Here is a 17451-nt window from a genome sequence, read left to right as displayed (position 1 = left end):
AGCCCAACATGGGACTCGATCCCGGGACTCCAGGATCATGACCTGAGCTGAAGGCAGTCGCTTAACCAACTGAGCCACCCAGGCGCCCGAGACAATTTTTTTTTTAAGATTTTATTTATTTATTTGACAGAGAGACAGAGAGAGCATGAGCAGGGGGAGGGGCGGAGGGAGGGGGAGAAGCAGCCTTCCCACTGAGTGCAAAACCCAAGGCAGGGCCAATCCCAGGACCCTGAGATCATGACCTGAGCTGAAGTCAGATGCTTAACCGACTGAGCCACCCAGGCGCCCCTGGAGATAATTTTTATTGTTACCACATTGGAGGGTACTATTGGCATCTTGTGGGTAGAGTTTAGGAATACCTAGGCCAGCCCCCCACAACAAAGAATTATTTGGTCTAAAATGTTAACAGTGCTGATGTTGAGAAATCTTGCTCTTTGAAAACAGTTGGGTTTCATGCCTTATTTCTCCCGAAGAGGTGAAATACCCAAGGTTAGCCTCCAAAGTGATGACATTGATTCTTTTAGAATTGGCTCTTCTTTAGTAGCAGCAAATAAGTTATTCATCACCAGATTTTATTCAGTGTTGTGTCAGGCAAGAACTAGGGATGTAGAAAGGCATTAGACATAGTCTGCCCCCTCAGGGAGTTTAGAGGCTTCTGGAGAAGGTTTAGGAGGAGCTGGTTCCTTCCCCCTGGCTGCAGATGAAGAGCCCTAGATTCCAGGAGCTACTGCATTGCGGAAGTGGCTGTACTCAGGGACCCCCCTGATGGAAGTGGTGCTGCTGACTTAAGGGAGCCTCCTTCACAGTCCCCTCTTCCTTCCCATAGTTATGCTATGCCCACCAAAACCATGGAGGTGTTGCGGCTGCAGGACCAAGGCAGCAAAATGCTCCTGGACTCAGTTCTTACCACGCATGAGCGAGTGGTTCAGGTAGGTACTCTGGGAGAACCTTGAAACATACTTGCCTCTCCTGGTTTTTCTGCCTCTTTTTTCTCCTACCAGGCCCTTCTTTTCCTCTTGGCTGCCCCTTGCATGATGATGTTCTTTAGGGTTTAGTTCTTGATCCCTCTATCTCTCCATGTGTAATACCTTCCCTCTATGCAATTTCATTCATTTCCCAGGCCTCAATGACCATCATTATATTCTGACAACCCCCTAACACATATCTCCTAGTCCTGATGGGTTATAATATACTGATAACCCCTACATGTACATCTCCAATCCTGACCTTTTGGTTTAGCTTCAAACCTGATATCCACTTGTTTATTGGACTTCTCCACTAGGATATTCCACAGGTGTCTTACACTCAGCATATATAAAACTAATTGTAGAAGAACTGATGTTTTTCTTTTTCTATAATCCTCCCCACCTTTGAGTCTAATGTTTAACCCTTCTTTGTCCTCTGATATCCATTCATGCACCTGCTGAGAGCAAAACCCCTTTAAATCTAGCTGTGGTTTCTGTTGTTTTACTGCAGAGACAGATGGATGACAACCACATTACCATGAGGGTGCCCAGAGTTATTAAAAATTCACACTTAATATCACCCCTTTTTATAGCAGCTTTATTGAGAGTTTATTCATATACAATTTACTCTTTTAAAGTGTACAATTAAATGGGTTTTAATATATTCACAGTTGTGCAGCCATCACCACAATCAATTTTTGGACAATTTCATCACCCCAAAAAGAAACTACCCATTTACAGTCACTCCTCTTTCCCCATTCCCCTAGCTTTTGACGACCACTAATCTCTTTCTGCCTCTGTGATTTTACCTCTTTGGGACATTTAAATGGAATTGTACAATATATGGCCTTTTAGGTCTTGCTTCTTCCACTTAGCGTGTTTTCAGGGTTTATCCACGTTGTAGCACGTGTCAGTGCTTCATTCCTTTTTATTGCCAAATAATATTCTAACATATGGACATCACCCCATTTAGATCCACTCAAGAAGTATATCAGCAAGATAATGAAAGGAATGTTAAGGTAGTAACACCTTAAATCTATGCTAACTTTAAAAATAATTAAGTACTGGGGTGCCTGGATGGCTCAGTTGGTTAAGTGCTCAGCTCTTGATCTCAATTTGGGTCTTGATCTCGGGGTTATGAGTTTAAGCCCTGCATCTGGCTCCACACAGTGTGGAGCCTACTTTTTTTTTTTTTAAGATTTTATTTATTTATTTGAGAGAGAGTGTATGCACATGCGCATGGGGGGAGGGGCAGAGGGAAAGGGAGAAGCAAACTCCCTGCTGAGCAGGGAGCCCGCCCAGGTGGGGCTTGATCCCAGGACTCTGGGATCATGACCTGAGCCAAAGGCAGACTCTTAACCCACTGAGCCACCCAGGCGCCCCTGAGCGCGGAGCCTACTTAAAAAAAATAAGTAAGTAACTACTTAACAATCTAGTTTTTAAAATATCAGAAATAAATTATTTGGGGGCACTTCCTGCTTCGCAGGAAGCCTGCTTCTCCCTCTCCCACTCCCCCTGCTTGTGTTCCCTCTCTCGCTGTGTCTCTCTCTGCCAAATAAATAAATAAAATCTTAAAAATAAATAAATAAATAAATTATTTGGGATACAGATCTTAAAGATCTAACTTGCCACTCAGGCCCACAGGATAAAGTTTGGACTCTTTAGTGCCTAAATACTTTTATGATTCTCTTCCTGGTTTTCCTCTTCTCACCCCATTCGTTGTAGCGACACATGGAACTAGTTTTAATTCTGTAGTACGGTGCTATGCATCCACATTTTACTGAATATTGTTTCCTCTGCCTTGAAAACCCTCCATACTGGGCGCCTGGGTGGCTCAGTCGTTAAGCGTCTGCCTTCAGCTCAGGTCATGATCCCAGAGTCCTGGGATCGAGTCCTGCATCAGGCTCCCTGCTCCAAGGGAAGCCTGCTTCTCCCTCTCCCACTCCCCCTGCTTGTGTTCCTGCTCTCGCTGTCTCTGTCTCTGTCAAATAAATAAATAAAATCTTTAAAAAAAAAAAAAAAAAAAAAGAAAGAAAACCCTCCATACTACTGCTGAATTCTCCCAGTTTACTCCTGTTTTTCTTCAAGACTCCACCTAGAAGTTACCTTTTTTGGAGGCTGTCTTTGACCCCCCCCAAGTTAGGTAGAGATATCTCTTGTGGGTTCCTGTAGCCCCCTGCATGTCCTTCTACCACACATCTGATTCACCTCTGGATTCTCTGCACAAGGTCTGACACCAGTCAGGTCTATGTGGGTAAATCTGAGTTGAATCAGAAAGTCGTCCTGGACTTAATAACCTCTTGGTCCAGTTATGACATCTGTTGTCTACAGGGGCAGATATTGGCCATGACTATGTCGGCAAGCAGACCCCTTGGCTGATGGCAAGAGAAATCCTGTAGAGGCTGGGCTCTGAAACCAGCTCTGTGTGTTAATCCTCCACCCACAGGCCCTATAGCTGCTGAAGCTGACATTTGAGCCCATGCCATGTCTGCCCAATCACCTGGCTTTCACTACCCTCTCTCAGAGCATCTCCTTTCTTTTTGCAGATCAGTGGTTTGAATGCTACATTTGCAGAGATTTTTTTGGAAATAATCCAAAGCAATCTTCCTGAAGGAGTCAGATTGTCAGTGAAGGAGGTAGGTGCTAGTTTGAGAAGAGGCCCCCTAGTGGCCTACCTGTGCTCAAAATATGGATAAGAGCATCTGGCTTTAGAAACAAGACAGAAATGTGGGTAATAAACAGAAAAGCTGTGCAGACCAGTATTACCGTGATCATTTTCCTGGCCCTTCCAGTGCATCAGTGCTGATGGGTATGGACCACAGGAGTTGAACTCCATCACAGTATCCCGATGTTAGGGGTGAGCCCGTAATTGTGTATAGAAAGAACATGATTCAAGAGTACATACAGTATAATTAATCAGAACACAAATATGGAAATGTACTTTAAAGAGGTCTTTTCTGGATCTTCAAGGCTTGACTGTAGCCTGACTGGGAAAAGAATGCCAATCAGAAGGAAGTTTGGCATAGAAAACTTGGAAAACATTAGGAACCTCAGCCTAAATACTGAGTATTTGGGTCCGTTTGCCGAGGCAAGCCTTGTTGTGACACAGATCCATCAGGTCATTTTAGACTGATGCCATTTGCTGCATCCAGCTCTCCTTGTTCTGAGCCCATGCTTATTAATCCTCTTCTTGTTTTTTGGGTTTCACATAGATCTGTATACAGGAGAAAATGTGCTGGCAATGCTGATTTAAATATTCCAGTCCCTAGGTCTGTTATTTCCGATTGTAGACGGAGAATTTGGGCATTCTCTCTCTTTAAGTGCTTCTAATGAGATACTCCTAGCATTTGACATTCGTTCCTTATGTGTCCGTCTTCTCTCACCAGACTCTTGCGTTCACTTAAGGCAGGGAGAAAGTCCGATTCAGAATCCTTGGTACCTAATACAAGTCTGGTGTATAGTAGATACTCAATAAAAGTTAGTTGAATCGGAATCATTCTCTACAGAACTGGCTGATGGATTTTTTTTTTTTTTATGCTGTGTATGTTTGAATAACTGAAAGCTCTGTAGTAATTTCCCCTTATTTTCTTTTTCTTCTCCCCAGCACTCTGAAGAAGACTTCAAGGGCAGGTTCAAAGCTCGGCCAGAACTGGAAGAACTGTTGGCCAAGTTGAACTAGCTCATTGCAGACCCTTTCATGTCAGGCTTGGTGATATTGAGTGCCAAACGGAAGATCTTCCTGAGTGGTGAAAGTTAAGCAGAAGACCCTGACCTTTAGATATCATAACTACCCATCCCTATGAGCCAGGAATGCCTCCTCTCTTGTATGGAGAAGTGCTTGCCAATTGTCACCACTTTCCTTTGAGCCAACCTAAGACATCCTCCATCTAATAAAAATCTGCAGCTGATGGGCATGTGAGAAGTCAGTCCATCCTGTGGAATATCTTTTTTTTTTTTTTTTAAGATTTTATTTTTAAGTAATCTCTGCACCCATTGTGGGCTTGAACTCACAACCCCGAGATCAAGAGTCATATTCCACCCACTGAGCCAGCCAGGCACCCCTGTGGAGTATCTTTAAGGGATTATATTTTCTCTTTAGCACAGAAGCATGTTTCCCTTCAGTATATCCCCAATTAGAGTGATTTCATCCTTTCAAGCAAGCTGGCATCGAGTCTTTTAGCGAAACAGAGGATCATAACATAAGTAAACCCCGTATGGATAGAAGGCATAGGGATGGAGATTTTGGCTTTGTATATGAAAAAAACTCTTCAGATAGAATCAGTGTCTGGCTGTAGTGAAAATACTGCTTTGTGGGTAGTGAGTGACTCGTCATATTCAGGCAGATATTACATAACTGCTATTTAGGGTTACCTGGAATGAGTTTAAGCAAAGAATTAAGGCTGATCTTGGTCAGAGGTCAGAAAACTCCTGCTCGGGGCGCCTGGGTGGCTCAGTCGTTAAGCGTCTGCCTTCAGCTCAGGTCATGATCCCAGGGGCCTGGGATCGAGCCCTGCATCGGGCTCCCTGCTCCACGGGAAGCCTGCTTCTCCCTCTCCCACTCCCCCTGCTTGTGTTCCCTCTCTCGCTGTGTTTCTGTCAATTAAATAAATCTTTAAAAAAAAAAAAGAAAAGAAAACTCCTGCTTGTGAGCCTAGTTCCACTGACTGCCTGCTTGTTTTTTTAAAAGTAATTTACTGGGGTGAAATTCACAAACCACAAAATTAACCATTTTAAAGCAGACAGTTCAGTGGTATTTAATACATTCACAGTGTTGTACAACTACCACCTATATTTAGTTCTAAAACCACATTGCCTGTTTATTGGACAGAGCCATGGTTGTTCACTTACATATAGTCTAGGGCTGCTTTCACACTGGCAGAGTCGTTATGACATAGACCGTAAAACCAAAACATTCATCATGTGTCCTTTATAAAAATAGTTTGTCAGACCCTGATCTAAGTCACTGGTTCTCAAAACTGAAGTGTACATCAGAATCACCTGGGGGGCTTTTTAAACACAAATTTTTGAACTCCACCTCCATTTTTTCTGATTTAGGAGATCTTGAGTGAGGGCCTAGAATTTGCATTTCTTACACGTTCTCAGGTAATGCTGATGCTCATGCGACTGGTCCAAGGTTACCTCTTTGAGAACCACTAGTCTAAGTGACCTCTAATGTTTTTCCTATTTTGAGCATTAGTGAGTTCATACTTTTGTACATAATAGTGATCATTTATTGAGCTAGACTCTGTGCAAGGTACTTTGTGAGCTCTTATCCTTACACCAGTCTTTTAGGGTGTATATATGAGTGTGCATGTGGGTGGGTATCTGTGTGTGTGAAAAGGTTATGTGTAAGTGCGTTTGAGTATCTGAGTATGTATCTCACATTTACTGAGCCCTCATTATGCTATGTACTTTATAAAAATTACCCTTGAGGTTGCTGGTATTATTCCAGTTTTACAGATGGAAAAACCGAGGTTTGGAGAGATAAAGAGACGTCCTTCTCCTGAAGGGTCACATAACTAGTAAGTGGCAGATCTTTCTCTCCCGTACTCCACTGCTGCTGTGGGGTACCCCTACATAGAGGGCTTTGGGAGCCCAGAGCATTCTTAGCATTGCATGTACTTTTCTAAAACTCAACAGTTTCAGTCCTGAGTTATTTTGGTTTCTTTGCCTTGGTCTCTAAAAGCAACAAGAGGAAACTCAGATTTCCTTCTAAGGTATATCACTAAGGGAGAGCTGTCAAGATAGCAGGTGCCTTCACTTAAAATGCTTCTCTGAATTGACACTGAAGGTTCAGCAGGCCACTACTTCCAAGTGAAGCCCAATGGGAGTGTGGGCAGAATTTTTCAGGTGAGGACTAGTATTTTGGTTGTAGAATTACTCATTGCTGAGTCTCCTTTAGGGAAGATAAAAAAGTTGCTAATGGATGAGCGTAATTTGGGGGATATATAGTGACAGGAAGATAAAGATGAATAAACAGATGTTTACAAATACATACACACAGCCCCCATACCATATGGACTCTATTTAGGAACGTGGAAAATATCATTCTTTTCATTTCCCACTTTTCCTTGTTAGTGATTTGTGGAAGCAGGACACAGGATTTCATAAATTGACAAGACACTAGAGCTGAAGAACATTAGGACCTAGCTAGCCCGATCCTCTCTTTTAGCAATAGGTTAGAGACCCAGGAAAGGGAGTGCTTTTACCCAAGGTCACAGCACACCTCATTGGCAGGGCTGGGAGCAGGATTCAGATCTCTTGACTCCCAGTCCATCCCTTTCCATTACATCACTGAGGGATGAGTCAGGTTTATCTCTTAAATAGGAGGCAGCAGGGTTCTGTCACCTTGGAGCTCTTGTGTCACTGACCTAGTTGATTTATCCTCTCGCCAGAGTCAAAGAGCTTTTGTTACTCCTTAGTCTGCTCTGAGATAAATGGAAATTGCTTCTAATGCCTTATCCTGGCAAGAAGGATGGGAGATATTCTTATTGCTAGAACCTCAGAGTTACAAAACAATTACGAGCTTCATCTGGTCCAGAAGGAAATGGACTTTCCTAGAATCATATGGCAGTGAAATCAAATGGAGTGCAAATCTTCTTGTACAAGGTTGAAAATAACTCCCACCCTCCCTGAGACAACTTATTATAAAGAAAGAGTCAGACAAACCTGGGCTATTCCTAGTTTCTACACTTACTAGTCTTAAGGCCTCAGGTGAGTTATTTTAACCTCATAAACCTCAGTTTTCTGATCTGTAAAATGGGAATAATCCCTTTTTAGGAATTTGAGATGGAGATAATGTATACAAATGGGTAGCAAGTGCTCAGTAAGTGTTGGATTACCTTCCCTTCTAAACTTCTTCAGCATGCTTTTAAATAGTTTTTTTTTTAATTGAGATATAATTTGTATTTATAGTGAAACAACAGATCTTGGGGTGCCTGGGTGGCTCAGTCGCTAAGTGTCTGCCTTCGACTCAGGTCATGATCCCAGGGTCCTGGGATTGAGCCCCGAGTCAGGCTCTGCACTCAGCCTGGAGTCTGCTTGTCCCTCTCCCTCTGCTTCCCCTTCTCCCTCTGCTTCCCACCCCCACCCTTTAAAATAACTAACTAACCAACTAACTAACTAAGTAAATAAAACCTAAAAAAAAATGCAGTCACCCGTGAAACCTATACTTCTACCAAGATAACACTTCCATAACCCCAGAAAGTTCCTTTACATTCTTTCATAGTCATTCTTCAGAAGCAACCATTAATCTCGTTTCTAGTGCCCCAGATTAGTTTTGCCTTTCTAGTACTGCATATAAATAACATACAATATATACCCTTTTGTGTCTGACTTCATTTACCCTGTTTTATCCATGCTGTTGTGTCTATCAGTAGTTCATTCCTTCAGCATACTTTAAGTTTTCAGTGTTCCAGTTACGGTTAAACTGTGCCTAGAATCACTGTGATAACATGAGGGGTAGGCAGGAGAGACGAGAGGAAAGGTCAATGGACTGGGATTCAGAACAGCTGGGTGCTGGTTTTGCCTTCATCAGTGCACATTTGGGATAATCTTCATTTTACAGATGAGATCATTGGCCTAAGAGGGAAACAGACTCGTCCAAGGTTAGCTAATGCCAGCCCGGGATCATTGCAGTTCACTTAATTCCTGGTTTAGTGCACATTACTGAGATTTTGAGAAATGGCTTTTTGTAGATCAGTAACTTCCAAGAATACTGAATGCCTGGGTTGAATGGGCAGTCTTCCTAGTTAAGGCCAACAGATTCCTCAAGTTCATGTTTTAGTTCCCTTCCTCTGGCTGAGGATGCCTTCCTTGTTCTGCCACCACAGAAGGCTGGAGATTGCCAGCTGTGGACTCTGCAAGGGTAGGCTTTAGCTGCAGAGGAAGAAATGAAATCTGGACATTTTGGCCATTGAGACATTGTAGCAATGCCCAGAGACCCCTGTTTCTAGGGTGTAAATTGTACTTAAGGAAGGAAAGCTCTCTGAGCATGCATTGGGTGTGTCTAGAACTAGATCTGCTGGAAAGGCACTGCAGGTGGCCAGTGTGTCTTGTGCTGGTTTAATCTATACTTTGATCTCTTTGTGCCATTTTTGTCTTCAAATGTGTGGTCTCCTTGGAGAATTTGAAATGATATATTTAGTTTTTATAAATCCCCCTGGGATAACTTTCATTCCCAGTCATTTCAGGTTTAGCTTACCATTTAGACAGAATGCCCAGGCTCTGAAAGATGCCCAAGCTCCAAAGAATGAAAACTCTTCAGAAGATAGCTGCTAAAGGTGTAAAGAATCCTCCCATTTCTGCCTGCTTTAAGTCCCTGCTGGAGCAGAGTAGGGAACCCTATCATTTTATACAGTGGGAAGTATAAGGTTTCAACCTGGACTGGCTCCAGTTCTCTTTGGATTTCTTGTCAGCAGCCCAAGGACTTAGCCTGGCAACTTTACCTGAGGGAGGGAGAGTGGGAGGCATCTCTTATTACTCACCTAGTAAAACACATTACCATGCAACTTTGTGCTGAGCACAGGCCAAGTCCCCAGCCAAGGACCTTGCAGGGAAGGGCCAACTCAATAGCCACGGGAGGGGGGGGGCACCAAGCCTCTGTACAGAGGTGGGTATAGATTATTCCGGACAAGCATGGACCACCTTAAATTACAGCTCCATGGCTATGGGCTCCAGAGCTGAGAGACTAAAAAAACATGCCAATCTAGAACATTGTGGACAATGTGCACTGGTTAACCTGCATTTTGTAAAAAAAAAAGCCAATCAACCAACCAAACAAACCTGTAATATTTACATAGTAAATGTAGTTATTTACTCTTTGTTAAGCATCATACTAGGCAGTGGAAGATTATAAGTGCACAGAACAGAGAACAGCATAGACTTCAGAATAAGACACACTTGAAAGTCTAACCCCCAATCTCACCTTTATTTCCTCCTCTGTAAAGGGGAGTTAATGGAGTTAAGGAGAAAATGTAACTCAGGAGAGTACCTAGCACACAATAATAATCACGTTAATAGGCAACATTTAGTGAATGCTTACTGTGTACCAGACACTGTTTCTAAGCCCTTTACCAAGGTTAATTCTTTCAACAAGTCAATGAGGAAAGTCTACATTTATTAGTTTTAAGGCCTATGAGGAAGGTTTTATATGCATTTTTACAGAAGAAAAAACAGATTCTGAAATGTTGAGTAATTTGCCCCAAACTACACAGCTAGTAAGTGGCATAGTGAGATTTGAAAGCAGTATGTCATAGAGATTGAGAGCAAACTGGAACCAAACAGCCTGAGTTAAATGCTTCATAAATGTTATATAACAATATTTATTATATACATACATTATATATAAATATTATAATAGTTGTAATAGTTCAAAAAATGCTAATAATTTTTATTATTTGCTATTTATATATTATCCCTCATTTAATCCTCTATGCCAAAAAATAATAATTCTCTAAGTATGCCTATTAAATAGGAATTATCCCCATTTACTTGAGGAAACAGGTTTGAGTGGCAACAAAGCCCTCTTTGCCCAAATGCATTCTGTGACCCACCCAGTGTTGGCTCCCTGTTAGAGGTGGAGTCCTACAAAACTTGCACTTAGCTAGTTTGGAAGCTATTCCTCCTGCTAGGGAGGGTCCTTCTGCCCTTCCTCTCTGTTAGAATCCCACCCACCCTCCCCATAGACTATTATTTCTATTTTAATCACACAAATTTAATACACAGATACATTCCTGTTATAAAAGATTTGAATATGTAAGCAAATATAGTCCTTATTGATGGAGTTTTACACTGTGAATTTATTCACTATATAAACAATGTTGCAGTGAACATAATAGTATAAACATCTTATAAAAATATATTCAAGAGGGCTCCTAAAAGAATTGCTGTTGAAATATGTATTTTTAATTTTTTAAGTAATCTCTAAACCCAACATGGGGCTCAAACTCATGACCCCGAGATCAAGAGTTACATACTCTTCTGACTGATCCAGCCAGTAAATATATAAATATTTAAAATATTTATAGATCCTGGGGCACCTGGACGGCTCAGTTAAGTGACAACTCTATTTTTTTTTTTTTAAAGATTTTTATTTGAGAGAGAGAGAATGAGAGAGAGCACATGAGAGGGGTTAGGGTCAGAGGGAGAAGCAGGCTCCGCGCCGAGCAGGGAGCCCGATGCGGGACTCGATCCAGGGACTCCAGGATCATGACCTGAGCCGAAGGCAGTCGCTTAACCAACTGAGCCACCCAGGCACCCAAGTGATGACTCTTGATTTCAGCTCAGGTCATGACCTCAGGGTCGTGAGATCAAACCCCATGGAGCAGAGTCTGCTTCTCTCCTTCTCCCTCTGCCCCTCCCCCCATGCACGTGGGCACACTCTCAAATATTTTTAAAAAGATAAAATATATATAGATCCCAACAAATTGTCTTCCAATAGCTTTATTATCCCTTCAATAGTGTAATTGTGCCTGTTCTTCTTCATCCCCACCCATATTAGCTGTTATAAATACTTTTGATTTTTGTCAATAGACATAGCTAATACTACTTTAACTTTGCTCAGTTTTCAATTGGGCTGTTTGCTTCTTACCGATGTCTAGGTACTGTCTTTTTTTTTTTTAGATAGATGAGAGAAAGCAAGCTTGGGGGGTTGGTGGGGAGAGGCAGAGAGGGAGAGAGAGAAAATCTTAGGCAGGCTCCACGCCCAGTGTGGAGCCCGACACGGGGCTTGATCTCAGGACCCCGAGATCATGACCTGAGCTAAAATCAAGAGTTGGACGTTTAACTGACTGAGCCACCCAGGCACTCCTTATTTCTAGGTACTTTTTACTTGTAGATGGTATTCCTTTCTGTTATATGTTACAAAGAGGTAATGTTTCCTTCATCACTCAAGGTTCAACTCAACTAACTCCCTTCTTTGAGATTCTTGCTGAAAGCTCCAGTCCACACTGCTCTCTTTGATGACCCATAGTACTGAGCAGACAGGGCCCCACAGTCATCCCATTCTGTCTAATTGGATTTTATTGTTCTTTAAACTGGTATTCCTCTATCTTCTCCCCTCTTTTCTCTTTCTCTCCTCCCCAGTCACCAACACAAAGACTCAAAGTAGTTTTAGGGCCTACTATACTTCAGATTTGTGCTTCTAATATATAGATGCTCAAATGTTACTGATGATGATGAGAGCATATGCCCCTTTGCATTCCAGCTTCGATGGCAGGAGTTACTCTTCCAACTCCTTCTCCACTACCAAATGCCTTACAGGGCTAGACAGAAAACAGAATGGGCAACGTAATTCCATGGAAGAAAAATGAGAAGCAATGGCAACAGTTATCGACTGGAGAATACAACCACCTAAAAGCAGAATTGTTACTCAGTTCCAGCAAGTTGTCAAGTAGGAATATAAGCTCCATGATGATAGCTTCTCCATTTTTTAAGAGCTAAAGATCTGTATTTTATGTTAAACATGCCTTTTATTTTATTTTTTTATGGCATAAATGGGATTCAGCCACTTTTTTTTTTTTTTTAAGATTTTACTTATTTGAGAGAGAGTGCACAAGTAGGCAGAGTGGTAGGCAGAGGGAGAAGCAGGCTCCCCACTGAGCAGAGAGCCCGATGTGGGGCTTGATCCCAGGACTCCGGGATCATGACCTGAGCCAAAGGCAGACGCTCAACCGACCGAGCCACCCAGGAGCCCCTGTTAAACGTGCCTTTTATTTTTTTTATTTTTATTTTTTTATTTTATTTTTTAAAGATTTTATTTATTCATGAGAGACAGAGAGAGAGAGGCAGAGGGAGAAGCAGGCTCCCAAGGAGCAGGGAGCCCGATGTGGGACTCGATCCCAGGACGCTGGGATCATGACCTGAGCCGAAGGCAGACGCTTAACCATCTGAGACACCCAGGCACCCTAAACGTGCCTTTTAAATGTCAGGCTAACGTTGTGTGTTTGCTGGGTTGTAGCATGCTGAGGTCAGACTCTGCATCTGTCTGGCATATAAGAGAGGCACTCAATGTTTATTTTCCCATTTGTTTTCTTCCTTCTACTAGACTGAATGAAACATCCAGATCAACTACTGAAAGATAAAGGCACTTACATAATGGCTAGTAATTAGTTGTTCTAATGTGTTATTTCTACCCCTCAAACCAGACTAAGTAACATGAAAGAAGAGATCCTATTATTCATCACATCAGATCATATTATTCATTCACACAGGAATTGGCACATGGAAAGGTCTTAGAAAAACTTGTCAGTCATGTGTTGAACCAATGACTGAATAAATGAAGACCTGATTAGTAACCAATTTACATTCAGATTGTGAATTTACTTTTAAAATTAAACGTTCATGTAATCAGTTCAGTACTTGGCACACTGACCCAAGATGTAGGACAGAAGAACATCCCCACTCTTTATTTTACTATCAGTTAATATTTAATATTGGTGGAACATGATGGGTGAGGATGTTTGGCATCTCACCATGAAAATATCACAGTTTTGGGCGCCTGGGTGGCTCAGTCATTAAGCGTCTGCCTTCGGCTCAGGTCATGATCCCGGGGTCCTGGGATCGAACCCCGCGTCGGGCTCTCTGCTTGGAGGGAAGCCTGCTTCTCCCTCTCCCACTCCCCCTGCTTGTGTTCCCTCTCTCGCTGTGTCTCTCTCTGTCAAATAAATAAATAAAATCTTAAAAAAAAAAAAAAAGAAAATATCACAGTTTTTTTTGTTTGTTTGTTTCCCCAAAGAGTTTATTTGAGCAGAGCTGGAGACAGGGAGGCTCTGCATTTAAAAGAAGGTGTTGGGCCTCTTGGTGGTGAAGCGTGGCTTGTGCTGACGACACAGGACCCGGTGGGGCAGCGGGAACTTGATCTTGGAGTCGTGGAACTGCTTGACGGCTGCTCGGCGGCACTTGCTGGCTGCAATCTCCTCCACCTTCCTGATCTGGATAGAGTGAGCCCGGGCACGGTGTCGGGTGCCCATGTCTCTGTAGCACTGGATGATGGCGCCCGCAGTGGTCAGGTCCCGGTACTCCCGGTACATGTTGTGGGTGCCGCTGCGTGAGTCATAGCGCAGCCAGATGCCGAAGTTCTTCACCCGCAAGCGGGATTTCTCGAACACCTGTCCACAGTAGACAATTTCCCCCGAAGACTTCTTCATCTTTTTCAGCTGAGACACAAAGTACCAGAAGTGGGACTTGGCGACAACGTGATTAGGTGCAAAGATTCGCATGCAATACAGGGGCGGAGTGTGACATTTGGGGGTGGGCAGGCAGCGCCCCACCACCTTGTACTCTCGCAGTGTTCCCGAAGCCTTCATGGCGCACTCTCCGCTCTCGCCGCCACACGAGAAAGCAAGATCACAGCTCTTTACAGCAGTTATGTCCAAACCCACAGCTGCCCGGCTCTCAATGTCAGTCTTAGCCAAAAATAATCCCCGAGTTTTATACCTCTTGGCCCACACTTCTGCTGTTCAAGACTTCTTCCTAAGACCTCTCTGGGTGCTAGTTTCTACAGGGCCATTCTCTGGGGATAGGTGGTTTGGGGTCTCAGTGGTGGGCACTGCCTTGCTCTTTCCTCCTCTGCAGCTCCTCCCTGCGCCTTGCCTGCTGTTCACTCATGCAGTCCCTGAAGGCCTGTACCTGTGGCTGACACTGTCGCCAGTCCTGGTGCTGGGCCATGCACTCTTGTACTGCATAATGGGAAGCCGCACAGCCAGAACGGGAGATCAGCTGGTCCAGCGGGTCCTCTTCCTCATCTTCCTTCTTCACCTGTCGGGCCCAGGTATGGCCTTGAGTTGACATCTTTGGGAGTCTCTAGAACATCAATGGAGGCAAGGTTAGAGTAGGGATGTGATTATGAGGTTCCACTATTATAAATAATACTGACCAAACTGCACTGTTATAGCCTATTTATACATTTGTCTCCCGTTGGAGACTATAAGCTTAATTGAGAACAGATACTGGGCCTGATTCACCTTGGTGCCATCGGCAGTAGGCCTGGCAAGAGAATAGACCTGCAAAATGGTTTGAACTCAATGGAATGACATAAAGTATATGAGAATGTTTATCACAGTACTAAATAAGCTTGAGTGGATTCTGCTAATGGAATTTGAATTAGGTGAGATGTTACCTTTTTGGAGCAGCTGTCTTGGATCCACCCCAAAAGAATTAATTTCTCTTCTTTTCTCCTATTAGCCTTTTCCTATGGTTGGAAAAGAACACAGTTTAACACTTGGGAGAGTACCCAAATATAGGTAGGGTTTGACATATAGGAATAATAGAGAGTTCAGTGTGGCTGTAGCATAGAGTGTGCCTGGGCCAGGGCAAGAGATGAGTCTGTGGGGTGAGAGTGCTTAAGGTGAGGTGGATTTGCCCAGACTGTCTTTCCAAGATCATCTGCTTCAGAGCATCCGGCAGAAAGTAGCCTACAGAAAGAACTTGAGAAAGGTTTGAAGGGAAATAACCTCAGCATTTACACATATTTCACCATGACAGGCTTTAAAGGAACTAGCACCCTTTAATGCCTTTCCTGTGTCTCTCTGGTTCATTCAACAAAGAATCACTGAGTACCTATCATGTATGAGGTACTACACTAGAGGATACAGGAGTTACCAAGACTGATTTAGTTCCCGCCTTAATGGTGTACAATCTAGATAATAAACAGATTACAATGCAGTGTGCAAAGATACCTAAGACTGGGAACACATTGGAGGAATACCTAATCCAGACATGGCAGGAACAGTGGGGAAGGCTTCCTGGAGGAAGTGATTTCTAAACTGAGACTTGAAGGATGAATAGGAGTTAGCCAGAGATGGGAAGAAGGAATATTTCCAGTCAATGGAAGAGCAGGGGCACAGGTTGAGGCAGGATTTGACTCAGGAAAGGAACTGAAAGTTCTGTATGACTGGAGAATAGCGTATGAAGAGAACTGTAAAACAAATGAAACTGGCGCTCTGACAAAGTAATCATAGCAAGGTCTTGTTGGCCACGTTAAGCAATAGGGAAATTACAAGGATTTAAGGACTCCATACCCTTACCCAAAACTTGGAGGCGGTATAACCTAAGGAAGGAGGGGGTAAATAGGCTTTGAAAAGAGACCGGGATTGGAAACCTAGTTTTGTCACTGACTCACTGGGTGACCTTAAGAAAATCACTTCATAATCTCTCTTGAAAAACAGAGATAGTGTCTACCTCACAAGATTGTTGAAGTCTAAAAGAGATAAGGCACGTAAGAAGCCTGGCACGTCCAAAGAGTTCAATAGATGAGTTTTTATTACTGTACAGAAAAAGTGCCCTGGATTCTAAGCCAAGAGATCCAGATTCGAATACCAGTACCACATCTTACCATACAATCTTTTTAGCTTCCTCCTTAATAATATTTAACTCACAGATTTAATGTAAGGATTAATATGATAGTGAGAGAGAAGTGCATGGACAACAGGGCTCAGTAAATGCCACGGTACTCTTTCCCCACCACACCCCGGCTTCAGTCTTGCCTGGAGTAAAAAGAGGAAGACCCATGCTTGGAGATCAGGGCAAGCTATGCGGTCGGCAGCTGGCCTGGACTAGGAAGGCATGGGAAATTCAACTGTCCGAGTCACGGGCAGCTACTCTCCCACTTTAACGAGAGGACGCATGCGCGCACGTGGCAGCCAGCCGCAGTCCCGCTGTGCCCGCTACGCTTTACCGCGCAAGGACGCGGTGGGCAGTGCTCACCGAACAGCTCGGACACGAGAATTCGGACGCGCGTTCCAGCACGTCGGCGTCCGTTTTGCAGGCACTTGGAACGCTTCCGACCCTCCGGCCGAAAACCAGCCTCCGGTGGGGAGCGCTGAGCGCGGAAGTGGGAGGAGAGGAACCCGTCACGCGTATTCATTGGTGGCCTCTCAGTATAGAGCCCGCCCCCCAGTCCGTCGCGGCCCCTTTGACGACCCACTTCCAGCAAAAAGCGGAAGAGGCGGGCAGGTGGAGGAAGGGTAAAGATGGCGGCGCCTTTGAGGATTCAGAGCGACTGGGCTCAAGCCCTCAGGTGAATGAAGGCCAAGAACTGGGACGGAGGAGGGTAACGCATGTTGTCTTTGCGTTGAGGAGAGCTGTACCCAGTTCAGGATAGGGATTACCTTCATCATTTGTTGAGGGATTACTGGATGTAGCAAACCCACATGGTCATTGGTTTTCATACTCTGCAGAGCTGTCCTGAGGCCAAGGCAGCATATATGGCTGTGATCTCAGTGTTAGAGCTAGGATCAATGAGTTGGAGAAAGACAGGAAAACTGGGAGGCAGGAAGACTCTTGGCCGATAAGTCACAGCCATTTAGCAAATATTTACTGATCGTTAGTTATTTGCAAAGGTCCTAGTACTCAGCCACCTCCACGTTGTCTTTGAGTTTATGATGAAATCTTTATATACTCCTTGGACCCCTAGTGCTGTGTTAGACATATTGGACAATTCTATTCAGGAAACAGTGTAACTCCCACTATGTCCAGGCTGTCTGCG

The 17451-nt window shown here is 43.7% G+C and overlaps 4 protein-coding genes across 15 annotated transcripts in view; 2 read left to right on the top strand and 2 right to left on the bottom strand.

Annotated features, from left to right (window-relative positions):
• The window catches only part of MRPL48 (mitochondrial ribosomal protein L48), a 65205-nt gene extending 60332 nt beyond the window's left edge, over positions 1 to 4873 (top strand). For all 4 annotated transcript variants that reach the window (XM_064576944.1, XM_045894408.3, XM_045894409.2 and 1 more), the window contains 3 exons: positions 827 to 929; positions 3512 to 3601; positions 4570 to 4873. In XM_064576944.1, coding sequence (XP_064433014.1) covers positions 827 to 929; positions 3512 to 3601; positions 4570 to 4644 — 268 coding nt within the window. In that variant the 3' untranslated portion in view covers positions 4645 to 4873. The remainder of the gene's footprint in view (positions 1 to 826; positions 930 to 3511; positions 3602 to 4569) is intronic.
• An 8817-nt stretch (positions 4874 to 13690) lies between these two features.
• On the bottom strand, positions 13691 to 14272 carry LOC123857498 (large ribosomal subunit protein eL20-like). The gene has a single exon (XM_045894410.1). The coding sequence runs from the start codon at positions 14270 to 14272 to the stop codon at positions 13742 to 13744; it is 531 nt and encodes a 176-aa protein (XP_045750366.1). The 3' UTR covers positions 13691 to 13741.
• Positions 14273 to 14501: 229 nt separating this feature from the next.
• LOC123857499 (cytochrome c oxidase assembly factor 4 homolog, mitochondrial) lies at positions 14502 to 16786 on the bottom strand. Of its 3 annotated transcripts, none has more exons than XM_064576945.1 (3): positions 16671 to 16786; positions 15085 to 15156; positions 14502 to 14768 (listed from the first exon to the last, which is right to left on the bottom strand). In XM_064576945.1, exon 3 carries the CDS (start codon positions 14754 to 14756, stop codon positions 14502 to 14504), a length of 255 nt encoding a protein of 84 aa, XP_064433015.1. In that variant the 5' UTR covers positions 14757 to 14768; positions 15085 to 15156; positions 16671 to 16786. The 3 variants fall into 3 exon arrangements, with proteins under 3 accessions (XP_064433015.1, XP_064433016.1, XP_045750367.1); XM_064576946.1 differs by lacking the exon at positions 16671 to 16786 and adding an exon at positions 16451 to 16583; XM_045894411.2 differs by lacking the exon at positions 15085 to 15156 and having other exon boundaries at positions 16671 to 16785.
• A 104-nt stretch (positions 16787 to 16890) lies between these two features.
• Positions 16891 to 17451, top strand: part of PAAF1 (proteasomal ATPase associated factor 1) — a 45356-nt gene continuing 44795 nt past the window's right edge. For all 7 annotated transcript variants that reach the window (XR_010406987.1, XR_010406988.1, XM_045894413.3 and 4 more), the window contains exon 1: positions 16891 to 16983. Coding sequence is in view for 5 of the 7 variants with exons in the window: in XM_045894413.3 (XP_045750369.1) it covers positions 16937 to 16983 (47 nt within the window). In the remaining 2 variants the exon portion in view is untranslated. The remainder of the gene's footprint in view (positions 16984 to 17451) is intronic.

This window comes from Mirounga angustirostris, unplaced genomic scaffold, assembly GCF_029215605.1.
Source record: "Mirounga angustirostris isolate CCGP_5_RB_7025 unplaced genomic scaffold, mMirAng1.0.hap1 SCAF_13, whole genome shotgun sequence".
Lineage (NCBI taxonomy): Eukaryota > Metazoa > Chordata > Mammalia > Carnivora > Phocidae > Mirounga > Mirounga angustirostris.
This window is presented reverse-complemented; position numbering and strand designations above follow the sequence as displayed.

Excerpts from the sequence above, each read along its gene's own strand:
- LOC123857498 (XM_045894410.1), bottom strand. The coding sequence starts at position 14,272 with ATGAAGGCTTCGGGAACACTGCGAGAGTACAAGGTGGTGGGGCGCTGC.
- LOC123857499 (XM_064576945.1), bottom strand. The coding sequence starts at position 14,756 with ATGTCAACTCAAGGCCATACCTGGGCCCGACAGGTGAAGAAGGAAGAT.